Source organism: Trichomycterus rosablanca, chromosome 8, assembly GCF_030014385.1.
Source record: "Trichomycterus rosablanca isolate fTriRos1 chromosome 8, fTriRos1.hap1, whole genome shotgun sequence".
Classification (NCBI taxonomy): Eukaryota; Metazoa; Chordata; class Actinopteri; order Siluriformes; family Trichomycteridae; genus Trichomycterus; species Trichomycterus rosablanca.
Genome location: NC_085995.1, coordinates 3,342,537 through 3,358,476, shown reverse-complemented (window position 1 = coordinate 3,358,476; position 15,940 = coordinate 3,342,537). Strand labels below are relative to the sequence as shown.

Below are 15,940 nucleotides of genomic sequence, written 5' to 3'. Positions count from 1 at the left end.
CAAAGCTGAAGCAACTACCTCAGGTACTTGAGTTTAATTATTAAGTTAACGCCTCAGTTATGAAGTTCAGGAATTACCAAAATTGGGTTGCGTAGAGCAGGGTTTTTTAACCCATGTGCCAGGGTAGTTATAGTGTTTAAGTAAAGTGCAAATATCCATATAGACAGTGACCAGAGGCAGGGATCGAACCCAGGTCCTCGAGACCTGCTGTATGTAAAACAAGCTGATCACATGTACAGTGTATCACAAAAGTGAGTACACCCCTCACATTTTTGCAAATATTTCATTATATATTTTCATGGGACAACACTATAGAAATAAAACTTGGATATAACTTAGAGTAGTCAGTGTACAGCTTGTATAGCAGTGTAGATTTACTGTCTTCTGAAAATAACTCAACACACAGCCATTAATGTCTAAATAGCTGGCAACATAAGTGAGTACACCCCACAGTGAATATGTCCAAATTGTGCCCAAATGTGTCGTTGTCCCTCCCTGGTGTCATGTGTCAAGGTCCCAGGTGTAAATGGGGAGCAGGGCTGTTAAATTTGGTGTTTTGGGTACAATTCTCTCATACTGGCCACTGGATATTCAACATGGCACCTCATGGCAAAGAACTCTCTGAGGATGTGAGAAATAGAATTGTTGCTCTCCACAAAGATGGCCTGGGCTATAAGAAGATTGCTAACACCCTGAAACTGAGCTACAGCATGGTGGCCAAGGTCATACAGCGGTTTTCCAGGACAGGTTCCACTCGGAACAGGCTTCGCCAGGGTCGACCAAAGAAGTTGAGTCCACGTGTTCGGCGTCATATCCAGAGGTTGGCTTTAAAAAATAGACACATGAGTGCTGCCAGCATTGCTGCAGAGGTTGAAGACGTGGGAGGTCAGCCTGTCAGTGCTCAGACCATACGCCGCACACTGCATCAACTCAGTCTGCATGGTCGTCATCCCAGAAGGAAGCTGACGCACAAGAAAGCCCGCAAACAGTTTGCTGAAAACAAGCAGTCCAAGAACATGGATTACTGGAATGCCCTGTGGTCTGACGAGACCAAGATAAACTTGTTTGGCTCAGATGGTGTCCAGCATGTGTGGCGGCGCCCTGGTGAGAAGTACCAAGACAACTGTATCTTGCCTACAGTCAAGCATGGTGGTGGTAGCATCATGGTCTTGGGCTGCATGAGTGTTGCTGGCACTGGGGAGCTGCAGTTCATTGAGGGAAACATGAATTTTAACATGTACTGTGACATTCTGAAACAGAGCATGATCCCCTCCCTTCGAAAACTGGGCCTCATGGCAGTTTTCCAACAGGATAACGACCCCAAACACAACCTCCAAGATGACAACTCCCTTGCTGAGGAAGCTGAAGGTAAAGGTGATGGACTAAACCCAATTGAGCACCTGTGGCGCATCCTCAAGTGGAAGGTGGAGGAGTTCAAGGTGTCTAACATCCACCAGCTCCGTGATGTCATCATGGAGGAGTGGAAGAGGATTCCAGTAGCAACCTGTGCAGCTCTGGTGAATTCCATGCCCAGGAGGGTTAAGGCAGTGCTGGATAATAATGGTGGTCACACAAAATATTGACACTTTGGGCACAATTTGGACATGTTCACTGTGGGGTGTACTCACTTATGTTGCCAGCCATTTAGACATTAATGGCTGTGTGTTGAGTTATTTTCAGAAGACAGTAAATCTACACTGCTATACAAGTTGTACACTGACTACTCTAACTTATATCCAAGTTTTATTTCTATAGTGTTGTCCCATGAAAAGATATAATAAAATATTTGCAGAAATGTGAGGGGTGTACTCACTTTTGTGATACACTGTATGTCCACTTCTCATAGGATTGCATGTACAGTGAGTTCTGGAGGTGTGAATATATCCTTAAACTTACAGCACACACACACACACACATACACACACGCATTCTATAGCAGGGTTAGGTCATAAAGAAAAATAATAATAATGAAATAAACAAATTGTAACAGGCACATAAAAATGAAATGGAGGCTTTACATTACATCTCGTAAACCACAGTGGGACCAGATTGCCACCATGTTTATTATTAAGTAGATTTTGTTTTGTGTTTTGTTTTGATGCATCGTTTGTGTTGGCCAGGTAATAAATGGCCCACAGCAGCGGTAAAACACGCTAGCACACCAGAGCTGGGATTTCAAATACATCGTTTTGAATCTCAGCTCTACCATCAATGAACAATGTTTGGCTGTTGTTCATAGGGTGGGACAGGCCGGATAGGGACTACTCGAAATGCGGCCTCTACTGGGTGGTTGATGGTGTCTGCACAGAGTCGAGGAATAATGCTGATTGGGCTGTGGCTTTCCGTGTACAAAGCTAATCAGCATATGAACTCGCCTCGTGCAGGTGAAAAGATGCGGTCGGGTACTGCACATGTGTCGGAGAGGGCGTGTGACAGTCTCGCTCTCCTCAATCGGGGCGGGGGTCAGCTACAGTAGACAGAAAGCATAACGCAATTGGGTATGAATTGGACATGCTAAAATTGGGAGAAAAAGGGAGAAAATGCATTAAAACATAAATAAATAAATGACCCACGGACAAGTATCAGCTGGTAGCCCAGTGGTTGGGGACCAGTGTTCTAGAGTATTCCAGATTGTGGAATGTCTTGACCTGACCTCAACCTTACTCAAGACCAATGAGGTGAATTGGAACACTGACCTTCACTTACTTTAATGCCCTTGTAGCTAAGTGGAAGTGAATATCTTCTTTTATAATCTATTAGCAAAGAACTCCATATTAATGTTGAATCAGCAGATACGGATGTGATGTTTGGTGTCCTCATACATTTGTACAGATATTAACACGTAAATGTACCAGAATAAAATCCATACATTAATAAACGTTTGCTTTAACATAAGCGTTTGTGTGCAGGATAAAAGTGAGTACTACGAGCATACGCTCATGCAGGAGCTGAAGAAGAACCAGCACCTTCAGGAATACGTCCGGCTCCTTGAGAGCCGCATTCACCGCGCCGACGCCCTCAAGAACTGGCCACTAGGTCCACAGGTGAGCTCCACACCTCCGGCTTGTGTGTTCGTCTTCAACAGCATCATGAGTTACTCATCATTTTTATAATCATTTCCTGTTTAGAACATGACAGGAGTGGCGGAGGTGCACGCTCTGGAACCGAATCCTAAATCCACCACCCCCTCCGCTCCTCTGCCTTCAGAGCTCCAGAGCCGCAGGTCCAGCCGAGGTCTTCCCGAAACACAGAACAAGCAAAGCGGTTCCGCAAAGGAGGTGCAGGACCTAAAGGAGCAGCTGGAAGCTCTGAGGTGTCAGGTCAGTAAGAAGATCTACACAAATCTGTGGTCCAGTTATGGTGGTTTAGAGATAAACTCAGGACAGATGGGACTGAGCTAGGACTAAATGCCCAACACCAGATGGAAGCCTGAATGAATATTCACGTCCTAAACAGCAATTCGTTTTGATGGAAATATTCTGTGTTTTAGCGGGTAGACAGCGCCACCCAGTGGCTTGTTAGATTGTTGTTTCTAGAACCGAGGCACAGATTCATTTATTTACCCTTACTAATCACTTCAATCTGGTCAGGGTCTAGGTGGGTTCTGCACCATTCAGAGCAAAATTAGAGTAGCCATTCAACATTCTGCATGTCTTCTGGAGGACACATATGTACCTAGAGGATCAAAAATTCTGCCCATTTAATAACTGCACCATCACATCACTTTCTGTGTGTGTGTGTGTGTGTGTGTGTGTGTGTGTGTGTGTTTGTGTGTGTGTGTGCGAAAGAGAGATTCAAGTTTTTAACCAACAGCTTTATCCTGGTCAGGGATGCAGTGGGTTCAGCACCACCTTGAACAAGCCACCCTAGACAGAGCACCAGTCTGTAGGAGTACATAAGACCATTTTACATTTACTTACTCACAACTAGGGGATATCAGGAGAAACCAATCTACCTTCTGCATGTTTTGAAGAGCTGGGAGAAAATGTGTGTTCCCCAAAAGAAACCTAAACAGACACAGAAAAACAAAAACTTCTCAGACAGTGAGCAGTGGTTAGGGATGCACCCAAGTATGTTTATGTGCCTAACATATTTAATGAGTAGGTAAATGTGTGTGTGTGTGTGTGTGTGTGTGTGTAGACTAAGGTCTATGAGGACGACTACAAAATCGAGCAGAAGGATCACGAGCGAATGATGCAGGAGAATAAGAGACTGCGGAGGCGTGAGGGAGAGATGAGGCAGCAAATGGTTCTCTTACACGAACAGGTGAGGGTTTATATCCTGGACAGCTGTGGACATAAACATAAACTATATGGACAAGTATTGGGACGTCCCTTCTAATTATAGAATACATGTGTTTCAGCCAAAGCAATTGCTAACGGGTGTAATAAATCAGTTTTATAAAAGGAATTATATGCTGCCAACTTTGGAGCAACAGTTTAGGGAAGGCCCTTCATTGTTCCAGCATGACTGTACCCCTGTGCACTAAGCAAGCTCTATAATAACATGAAGAATAGGACAGTGGAAGTCTAGTGGGTAGAGCTTTGGGCTATCAACTGAAAGGTTGATCACAGGTTGGTGATTTATTAGTGGTTGTTAATATGTGGCTCAGTAATCTGTTGTAAACAGGAAAATCATCCCAAAGACGGGAAGGAAGAAGAAAGGAACTAAAAGAAGGAACCCTGAGTTGCCATTAACACTTTTTCGACATTTAGCAGATGCTTTTATCCAAAGCGACTAACAGTACTGTGACAGTATATCGTCTGAGCAATTGAGGGTTAGGGGCCTTGCTCAAGGGCCTAACAGCAGCAACCTGGCAGTGGTGGGGTTCAACCAGTGAACTTCTGATTACTAGTCCAGTACCTTAACCACTAGGCTACAGCTAGGCCAATGCATCTGAAATGTTTCTCAGTGTCACTCAGATACCAGGGTTGCCAGTTTTTTTGTCTGAAAGTTTTAACATTTATACTTTAAGATCCAGGGTAGATTTAGATCCATGGTCCACCTTATATTATGGTTTGAGTGACTGGATCTTCTGGCCTTTGTCTTTAATTATATAATATAATAATAAGAAATAATAATAAAAATAATAGAATTTAATTTATAAGCGCCTTTCAGGATACCCAAGGACACTGTACAATTCAAGTAAAATTAAAACAAGTTGCCAACCAATAATGTACAGTAAAATATAGGTAACAATACAAACAACACAAAAACAACAAAGCAAACCAAGAAAACAAGAAAGGAAACAGAAAGTAATTATGGTGAATTTATTGATACCAGATCAACAGAGATGTTTCCAGAAAAATGTTAAGTTGGCATGATGGTGCAATTAGTCTGAACTGGAAAAAAAAACGTTGTTAAAGTTTCTTCTATATTATTACAAACATACAAATTCACCTTTAATATTTTTATGTTCAACATTAATAATTTTTTGTTTATTTTTAATGATCTTCAGTTGAAGGTGTATGAGGACGACTTTCATAAGGAGCGTTCGGATAAACAGATCCTCCAGAGGCTCCTGATGAAGAAAAGTCCCACAGTAAAGGAACCGGTTCTGGTCCATCGCTGTAATAACGATCAGGAGAGAGCCAGAGAGAACCGGAGGAGGAACCGAGAGGAAAACCGAGCAGCTTATGTGTGTCCCAAACACGGTGAAACTCCCTGAGAACTGGAGTACCCATGACCTACACGATAAAATCTGTGTTAGATCAGTTCTGAATTTACTCTGTATGTTTCTGTGGTGGGAACCTGTATGCAGCTGTATGTAGTATATTGTTTATAAAAGGGTCATCACTTTCTTAACTGCTTATCCAATCAGGGTTGCGGTGGGGTGCTGGAGCCTATCCCAGCTTTTCAATGGGCGCAAGGCACACAGTAATACCCTGGATGGGGCGCCAGTCCATCGCAGGGCAGACACACATACACACACACCCATTCATCTATAGGGCAATTCAGTGTCTCCAATTAACCTGACTGCATGTTTTTAAACTGTGGGAGGAAACCGGTGCTCCCGGAGAAAACCCACGCAGACACGGGGAGAACATGCAAACTCCACACAGAAAGGACCCGGACCGCCCCGCCTGGGGATCGAACCCAGGACCTTCTTGCTGTGAAGCGACAGTGCTACCCACCTTGCTGCCCCGAGTCTCTTGCATTACTATTTCTAGTACATGTTGTAATAACTTATAGAACCTTTAAGGGTTTATCCTTAGATGAGTATTCAAAGACTAAGATCAAAGATCTGCTTCAATGTGAACAAAGGACACTATTTTAAGAATCCCTTATTATTATTAGTTCTTTAATGTATTAGTAAAGATCTTAAAATGTTTTTATAAAAAGGGTTCTACTTACTTTTTTATGTTTTAAAATCCAACACAGAATCATAACCCTTGAGGAACAAAGTAAAACTCTTTACAGGGTCACAAGCTACACGTTGCAGCCCCATAATGTTAAAATAGCACTCTGTTTTGCGTTCCCAGACGGTTCTTAAGGTAGAACCGTTTTACCTTGAGATGTTAACCATCCAAAGAACAGAATCCTTTATGTTTTAGGTGTACGAGAGACAGATGTATAGTATGTAAATAAAACATAAACATGTATTTCCTGATTGATCATGATGAGGGCAGTATTTTTGCAGCAGAGGGCAGCAGCAAGTAACAGATACACGATACTATAAGCTGTATGGCCAAAAGTATCCGTACATCCCTCTTTAATACCTAATACCAAAATCATGACATTAAAGGACACGTATTACAAACAAGTTAATAACATGCATTACATTTTATGCTTTCAACTTTGTGCTAACAGTTTGGGGAAGGCCCTTTCTTGTTCCGTGTGATTGTGTGTGGGAAAACAAGTGTTGTTTATTGTTTTATTTACTGTAGATTAAAAAAAATTCAGACCCCCTTTATTGTGTTGTTAATATTTATTCTGTAAATAAAATTGTTAAATGCAAATGACACCTGGTTTCATTATATAAATTGCAGTTGGATTATTGAACCACAAGTTGTCCCCAGACAGGTACACGACACAAGATTTTCCAAACTGCTCTCAGACTAATGATAAGAAAGCTAAATGAGAATCCAATAATTGTAGGATAACCCACGAGTAGCAAAAACAACAGTAAATACAAAACATGTCCTAATTATTTACTGGTCATACTGGGATTAGATGTTTAGAAGAACACTTATGTCTCTGCTTGGGTCTGTTGTTAAATAAACCACTAACAGTACCAGTAAACTTTCTGTTAATCCTACACTAAATTATACATCCAAATGATGAAACGGTCACATTTAACTAAACATTGTCACGAGTAAGTAACAGTTAAAACAATACACTGGATCCCAAAAAAATCCCAAAACTAAACAGAACTTAAATTAATTCTATAAATGTAACTTAAATCATTGATTTAAGCCTATAAATAATCATTATGAGACTAATAATAATTATTGTAGTAACAAAAACAATAACAACAACAACAACAATAATGATAATAAAAATAATTTAAAAAAAAATTAGAATAATAATAAGAAGAAGAATATTAACAGTAATAATAATAATACTCATAATTATACTTATAATGGTTAAATGACCATATAACTACAGAACTCAACACATGACCATATAACTACATAACTCAACACATGACCATATAACCACAAACCTCAACACATGACCATATAACTACATAACTGAACACATGACCATATAACTACATAACTCAACACATGACCATATAACCACAAACCTCAACACATGACCATATAACTACAGAACTCAACACATGACCATATAACCACAAACCTCAACACATGACCATATAACTACAGAACTCAACACATGACCATATAACTACATAACTCAACACATGACCATATAACCACAAACCTCAACACATGACCATATAACTACATAACTGAACACATGACCATATAACTACATAACTCAACACATGACCATATAACCACAAACCTCAACACATGACCATATAACTACAGAACTCAACACATGACCATATAACTACATAACTCAACACATGACCATATAACCACAAACCTCAACACATGACCATATAACTACAGAACTCAACACATGACCATATAACTACAGACCTCAACACATGACCATATAACTACAGACCTCAACACATGACCATATAACCACAAACCTCAACACATGACCATATAACTACAGACCTCAACACATGACCATATAACTACAACATTCAACAGATGACCATATAACTACAGACCTCAACACATGACCATATAACCACAAACCTCAACACATGACCATATAACTACAGACCTCAACACATGACCATATAACTACAACATTCAACAGATGACTATATAACTACAGACCTCAGCACATGACCATATAACTACAGACCTCAACACATGACCATATAACTACAGACCTCAGCAGATGACCATATAACCACAAACCTCAGCAGATGACCATATAACCACAAACCTCAGCAGATGACCATATAACCACAAACCTCAGCATATGACCTGACCATATAACTACAGACCTCAGCACATGATCGTATAACCTGCAGATGGCGGTGTAGAATGAATGTATGTGGAAGCTTTTTTTGGGTGTTATGTTCCTGCTTGGGTGTAAACCAAACCCTCTCTAGTACTCACATTTTACACATGAAGGAAATACCTGAAAAAAATCACATCACGATGTGATCGTGATCAGGAAACTGATTTAGGATTCAACAGAGCAGAACTTCCGAGCAGGACTGAAACTCGAGAGTTATTTAAGGTGTGGATCTAGTGATGATTTAATTGTGGAAAACCCTCAGGTGTCTCTCACTGTATATAAGAGCACAAACTTCTGCAACTGCAAGCAACCTGAGACACATCGGTACATCAGCACATCAGTACACCAGTACACCAGTACATCAGTACACCAGTACATCAGCAGGTAGTACAGAGTTCATTTTCCTGATTTATATATTCTATATATTGCATTTCTGACTCATACATGTATATAATTAATTCTTCCTTTTTTAAAAGTCATTTAATATTACATTAAAATTTTACTTTTACTTATTTTAGGGTAGTTTTGTTGGCTTCTCCTTTTTTAAATTTAATTGACGTTGTATATGTACTTTCATTGTAGTATTTCAGTTTAAGGGTAAATGACAGTGTAAGTTATTATCTTTAAAAAATTAAATTAAATTAAAACGTTATTACAGTATATTTTTGCCTCATAATATTATTAATGCTTTAATATTTTTCCTATCTCGTAATAAAGTACTTTAACATTCTAAGTATGTTAACATTGCAATTAAATATAGTTATATGTTGTTTAATTCTACTTTTATGTTTTTGTGCATAAAATGGACATATTTATTATATTTTACATTTACAATGCTATCATTATTATTAGTTAAATATCAGTTTATTTTAACAAACTGAAAATGAAAATGCTTGTGAACAAAAGACTAAAATCAATCATTTTAATTTTACGTTAGTGTGTCCTTGATTAATTTCATTTTTAGTTTTAAATAATAACCCTGATCTAAGTATTTATTCATTTATTAGGATGTTAACATCATGTTTTACACTTTGGTTACATTCATGACAGGAACGGTAGTTACTCATTACACAAGATTCATCAGTTCACAAGTTTAATATCAAACACAATCATGGACAATTTTGTATCTCCAGTTCACCTCACTTGCACGTCTTTGGACTGTGGGAGGAAACCCGAGCTCCCGGAGGAAACCCATGTGGACACGGGGAGAACATGCAAACTCCAGACACCACATGGGGATGGAAGCCAGGACCTTCTTGCTGTGAGGCGACAGTGCTACCCACTTAGCCACTGTGCCTCCCCCCTGATCTAAAAAACCTAAATTAGATTATACAATTGGTCTGGATGATAGATATGTTAATTTTATTTAATATGGTGTATTATTCAGGAGTTCTCTCCACTCCTATCAGATATATTGATATTTTGGAGGTTGATTCTTCTCTTACAAGGCACAGCTTATGTAAGGTTTAGTAGGTAGGACGCTCTTCACCCTCCACTATTTTATCAAGCCGCTCATGCATTCCAGTTTTTGGCCAGTCTCCATTTCTCTATAAAAAGCACAGAATAAATTTGCTGAGCGGGCACAGCGTGAGAACAGGAGGTTTTTAGAGGAGGAAATGCCTCAGTCAGGGGGTCAATCTGAGTTCAATCACTTTGTCCTTTTCTTCTTTCTCCAGAGGCCTTAATAAAATAAAACCTTTTTTCTGTAGTCTTGTTGAAACAGACTCAGGAAGAAAAAGCAGCACCCGTCCAGACTGTACGAAGACTGTACAAATCCACAGCCATGGGACTTGAGAAGACAGACGTTCAGATGCTGTACAATAAGCAGGGCTATCTGACCAGCCTCAACATCCTGAACAGGGAGGATCTCCAGCAGGCCAGAGATGCCTTTGCTGAGCTGGAGAGACAATTTGGTGAGTGTCAGAATAGATAGTTCTCCAACAATTAAGTCCAACAATTAAATACTTAAGCAGTAACTAATCACTATTGATGACTGAGCATCCAATCAAGTTGACAGAACTTTGTGAAAAAAAACGTCCTGATGAGATGAAATGTAGAAAGAATAATAGGTCTTAAATGCTATCAAATATTTTGATTTAATACTACATATTTTAGACAGTACTGGATTAGGATAGACTTAATCTAAATAAATATAGGCCCAGGTGGCGCAGCGGGATATTCCACTAGCACACCAGCGTCAAGATTCTGAACTCCTCGGTGTTGCCACCGGTCGGCTGAGCGCCATCTAGCACAATTGGCAGTGCCTGCAGCAGACACGGTTCTATGTGGGTGGGGTCTTCAAAAAATGTTGTGTAAGGACCCTGATTGGCAGATATAGAGGCGCCTGTGCAGAATGCATGGGCGAAAAAGGGTTCTGCTAGGGGCTGCATGTGAGTCGGAGGAGGCGTGAGCAGCAATATACCCACCTCGACTGCAAAATAGACAAATTGACTACGCTAAGTCGGGAGAAAATGGGAGAAAATGCATAAATACAATAGAAAAAATATGAATAAGTATAATAATGTTGTTAAATATCTATATTTACTAAAGATAAACCATGTGTATATCATTGTAGGTGAGGAGTACACCTCGTACAGCCTGCACAACGTCCATATGAAATACAACTGGGTCATGGCACTAGCCAAACACCCAAACGTCCTGGAGGTGATCACGGCGGTCCTGGGTCCGGACGTTATCCTGCTGGACTCTCGTTTCATCTGCAAATACCCAGTGTCAAAACAAAGCAGCGACATTATTTCTAACAACCAGGAAAACCAGTCCAGTCAGGAGAGTGAGCACGTTCTTCCATATGTGGCGTGGCATCAGGATATGAAGTAAGTGAAATGTAAAATCCATCCATCTGTTTGGGTTGCTTATGAGGGTGTGTGGACATTAAATGCACCATTTATCAAAGAACTAATTGTGAATAAAAAGCAGTGGTTTACTACCCAAAGATTTGTGCTGAAGGAAATAGCATTAGGGTTTGGCCAGGGCTAAACACAGCATGGGCATTTTAAACAACAAGGGTCTCACTATGTCTGCTAAAAAGCAAATACAGCATTTCACAGTAAAACAAATATTATACCAACATGGAGAATGTAAAATCATCTGTCAGTGAGCTGAAGCTGAGGTGTGATTTAGTTCTGGAGCCGGACAATGCAAATATAAGACACAAAAGCTGGGTCACTAACAGAATTATTATGATTAAAGATTTGGATTGGTGTAGTCAAAATAGTCACAGATTAAAAAGGGAACGATTAATTTTTAAGGTCACTAGATACAGTAGCCATATTCTACCATATGTTGTATATTTTGTTTAGGTACTGGGGACTTGATGGTGGGCCGGTGGTTTCTGTCTGGCTGGCCTTGGATGATGCTCAGGAAGATAATGGTGCTCTACAGGTCATTCCAGGTAAAATACCTCCTCCCACCTTTGTAGACACATTAATCCACCACATTTTTAGTTCTCCAGGTCAGCTTACACTTTTAGCTTAGTCAGTCAGAATTTCCTTAATGATGTTTATACAGGTTGTGCGCCTGAAATAAAGCCTCTATTCAGAATGTCCAAACCCCAGGCCTAGAGAGAATGTTTTCACTTAAATACCATCGTGATGTTGGTCTTTTTTTGTGACAGGAAGTCACTTCTCTGGCCTTCTGCCTCATCGACAAGCACAGCGTGCGGGCAACATGCTGACGGTAAATCAGGAGATCCAAGAGGAGCTGGTGGAGAAGGAGAAGGCAGTGCTGTGCCCCCTACTGGCAGGGCAAATGTCTGTGAGTATACATACGCGTTCAAAAACAGAAAACAGAAGAGGTATTTATTTTTAATGCAGGCGGTTACATGGTGCACTGTTATTGTAAAATGTGACAGGGATTTGATTAATGAAATATTAATAGATTAAAAATCCAAGATTTCTTTGTCAATTCTAAGTACAAGTGTATTATATAATTCAATTATATTCACCACTAGCTCAGTGGTGTAAAAACATGTGAACATATTTCACTGGAAGTAATTGAATATATGTAAAAAAATGAATTATATAAAAAAAATAGACCATATAATAAACACTGCTTTTCCTAACACGGTGTTTCTCACATTCCTCTTGAAAACCTTTTTTTTTTTTTTATAATAAACCACATTTACTTGTACCTGTAATAGAAATAAGAGTCTGGTGGGGTGTCTGAAACCCCTGATCTCAATAATTATGGAACATAAGGATCTCCACATAATCATGAACCTATACACATATTAGCTTTAGATTTCATGATTGTTCCTCGGATATTTCCATGCAGATTCATGATGGACTCCTGGTTCATGCGAGTGACCCCAACACATCAGGAAGAAGACGCTGTGGCTTCGTGATCCGCTACGTCCCCACCGCAGCCTTTCCAATTCAGGTGAGAATTCCACACAGCCTTTAGTTTATTAATAAATATTTAAAATAAATATATTTAGGGCCGCTCAGGACACCAGAGCTGGAATCTTGAATACATCATATAGAATCTTAGCTCTGCCATCCGGCTGGGCTCGGCGGCTACATGAACAACGATTGGCTCTTGTTCAGGGATGGGATGAGCCGGACCAGGGTTCCTTATAAATGGTGCAATTACGACCTCTATTGGCTGATTGATGGCGCCTGCGCAGAGTTGGGGAATAATCCGCTGATCAGGGTGTGGCTGTCCGTGCACAAAGCTGATCTGCATATGAATAAACCTTGTGCAGGAGAAAAGATGCAGTCGGCTTCAGTCAGAGCGGGGATCAGCATCAGTGGAGAGGAAGCGTAATGTAATTGGATGCGGGAGAAAATGCATAAACAATATATATATATTAAAAAAAATTAAATCTATTTATTCCACACTCCTGACTGATTGTAAACTGGTGCTCTGTGTTTCCCTTGACAGGACCCCGAGCGTCCGAGGCGTTTCCATGACACAGTGGTGGTCAGTGGGCAGGACAAGTACAACCACTTCAAGTCAGAATTTTGAAATGTGATTAAAATGTGAAATGTGATTTATATCTTTATCTGTCTGTGATTCACATCTGTGATTCACATCTGTATCTATCTGTGATTCATATTTTTATCTGTCTGTGATTCATATCTTTATCTGTGATTCATATCTGTATCTGTCTGTAATTCATATCTGTATCTGTCTGTGATTCATATCTGTATCTGTCTGTGATTCATATCTTTATCTGTCTGTGATTCATATCTTTATCTGTGATTCATATCTGTATCTGTCTGTGATTCATATCTTTATCTGTGATTCATATCTGTGTCTGTCTGTGATTCATATCTTTATCTGTCTGTGATTCATATCTGTATCTGTCTGTGGTTCATATCTTTATCTGTGATTCATATCTTTATCTGTCTGTGATTCATATCTTTATCTGTCTGTGATTCATATCTTTTTTTGTCTGTGATTTATATCTTTTTTTGTTTGTCAAGTCAAGTCAAGTCAACTTTATTTATATAGCGCTTTTTACAGTGATTTATATCTTTTTTGTCTGTGATTCATATCTGTATCTGTCTGTGATTCATATCTTTATTTGTCTGTAATAGCTGAATATTTAAAACTTTACTGGTTATTTTACTGATGAAATTAAAATGGGTTATAGAATGGTGGGTAATTCATACATCACTCTGTACTGTACTGTTTCATACCGATAGTAACACTGAAATTCTAATTTTATTCTAATAAATATTTAATGTAGTGACTCCACTATCTCAGTGAATATGTATCTGGTACTGTATTTTTGGGAAGTTATTATATAAATATTATGTAATAAATATTATATAATAAATATTATTATTGTTCTATTATTGTTATTATTATAATGTATTTTGACTTAAGCAGCCATCCTGACAGCTATAGTAAAAGTTATAAAATAAAAAATTATCCTGTCCACATGCTATATTAACAGTTCCATTTAAAACTGATTAAACCATTTTAAAAACTGGTCAGGTAGGTAATGAAACATTCCAGTTTTGCAGCATGAACATGTTGTTGAGCAACCATGTTGATTATGATACAGTTTAAAAATCCACTTAAGCAGAAATTCATATGATCACACATTATTTTTAATTTTTTTGCCACATGACAAAATTACTCTATATGACAAAATTACTAAACAAAACTTTACAATACTAAGACGTTTCACAATACAGTACTGTATAAAGAAATGACATTAAACCAGTTATTAACTATGAAAAAACATTGGACATTGTTGTCCAATGTAAATAATTAATAAACAATTCAGTAAAACTCTTGCAAAGCTTGTAGAGACATTTACAAGATGAGTTGCCGCTATAATTGCTACCAAGCTTCTTCTGAATAAGCTTCTACTGAAGGGTCTGAATACTTTTGTGAATAACATTAAAACCACCTCCTTGTTTCAACACACATTGTCCATTTTAGCAACTCCACTCACCATATAGAAGCACTTTGTAGTTCTACAATTACTGACTGTAGTCCATCTGTTTCTCTGCATGCTTTGTTAGCCCCCTTTCATGCTGTTCTTCAATGGTCAGGACCCCCACAGGACCACCACAGAGCAGGTATTATTTAGGTGGTGGATCATTCTCAGCACTGCAGTGACACTGACATGGTGGTGGTGTGTTAGTGTGTGTTGTGCTGGTATGAGTGGATCAGACACAGCAGCGCTGCTGGAGTTTTTAAACACTTTACTGCCGCTGCTGGATTGAGAATAGTCCACCAACCAAAAATATATCCAACCAACAGTGCCCCGTGAGCAGCGTCCCGTGACCACTGATGAAGGTTTAGAATATGACCGACTCAAACAGCAGCAATAGATGAGCGATCCTCTCTGACTTTACGTCTACAAGGTGGACCAACTAGGTAGGAGTGTCTAATAGAGTGGGCAGTGAGTGGACACGGTATTTAAAAACCCCATTAGCGCTGCTGTGTCTGATCTACTCATACCAGCACAACACACACTAACACACCACCACCATGTCAGTGTCACTGCAGTGCTGAGAATGATCCACCGCCTAAATAATACCTGCTCTGTGGGGGTCCTGACCATTGAAGAAATATATGAAAATGTATGTATGCATGTAAGTAAGAGGGGCATGGGCTCAATTCCCCTAGGAGGCGGACGGCCAGGACCAAAGACATGAAGTCAGGTCAACCTAAGTGTGACTGTGTGTGTGTCTGTGTGTGTTTGCCCTGTGATGGACTGGTGACCTGTCCCGGGTGTTTTCTTTGCCCAATAAATCAAACCTACTGCAACCCTGACCAGGATAAAGTGGTGATAAAAACAGACAATAAATGACTGAATTAATGCTTGAAATTACTTGGTTATATACAAAGCGGATTCCAAAAAAGTTGGGAAACTAAACAAATTGTGAATAAAAACTGAATG

General features: G+C 39.4%; 1 protein-coding gene across 1 annotated transcript; it reads left to right on the top strand.

The window, feature by feature from the left end:
• Window positions 1-10,339: 10,339 nt before the first annotated feature.
• zgc:174917 (uncharacterized protein LOC565650 homolog) lies at window positions 10,340-13,542 on the top strand. Its single transcript, XM_063000943.1, has 6 exons — window positions 10,340-10,469; window positions 11,132-11,390; window positions 11,877-11,968; window positions 12,191-12,330; window positions 12,850-12,954; window positions 13,459-13,542. Exons 1-6 carry the CDS (start codon window positions 10,340-10,342, stop codon window positions 13,540-13,542), a joined length of 810 nt encoding a protein of 269 aa, XP_062857013.1.
• The last annotated feature ends 2,398 nt before the right edge of the window (window positions 13,543-15,940 follow it).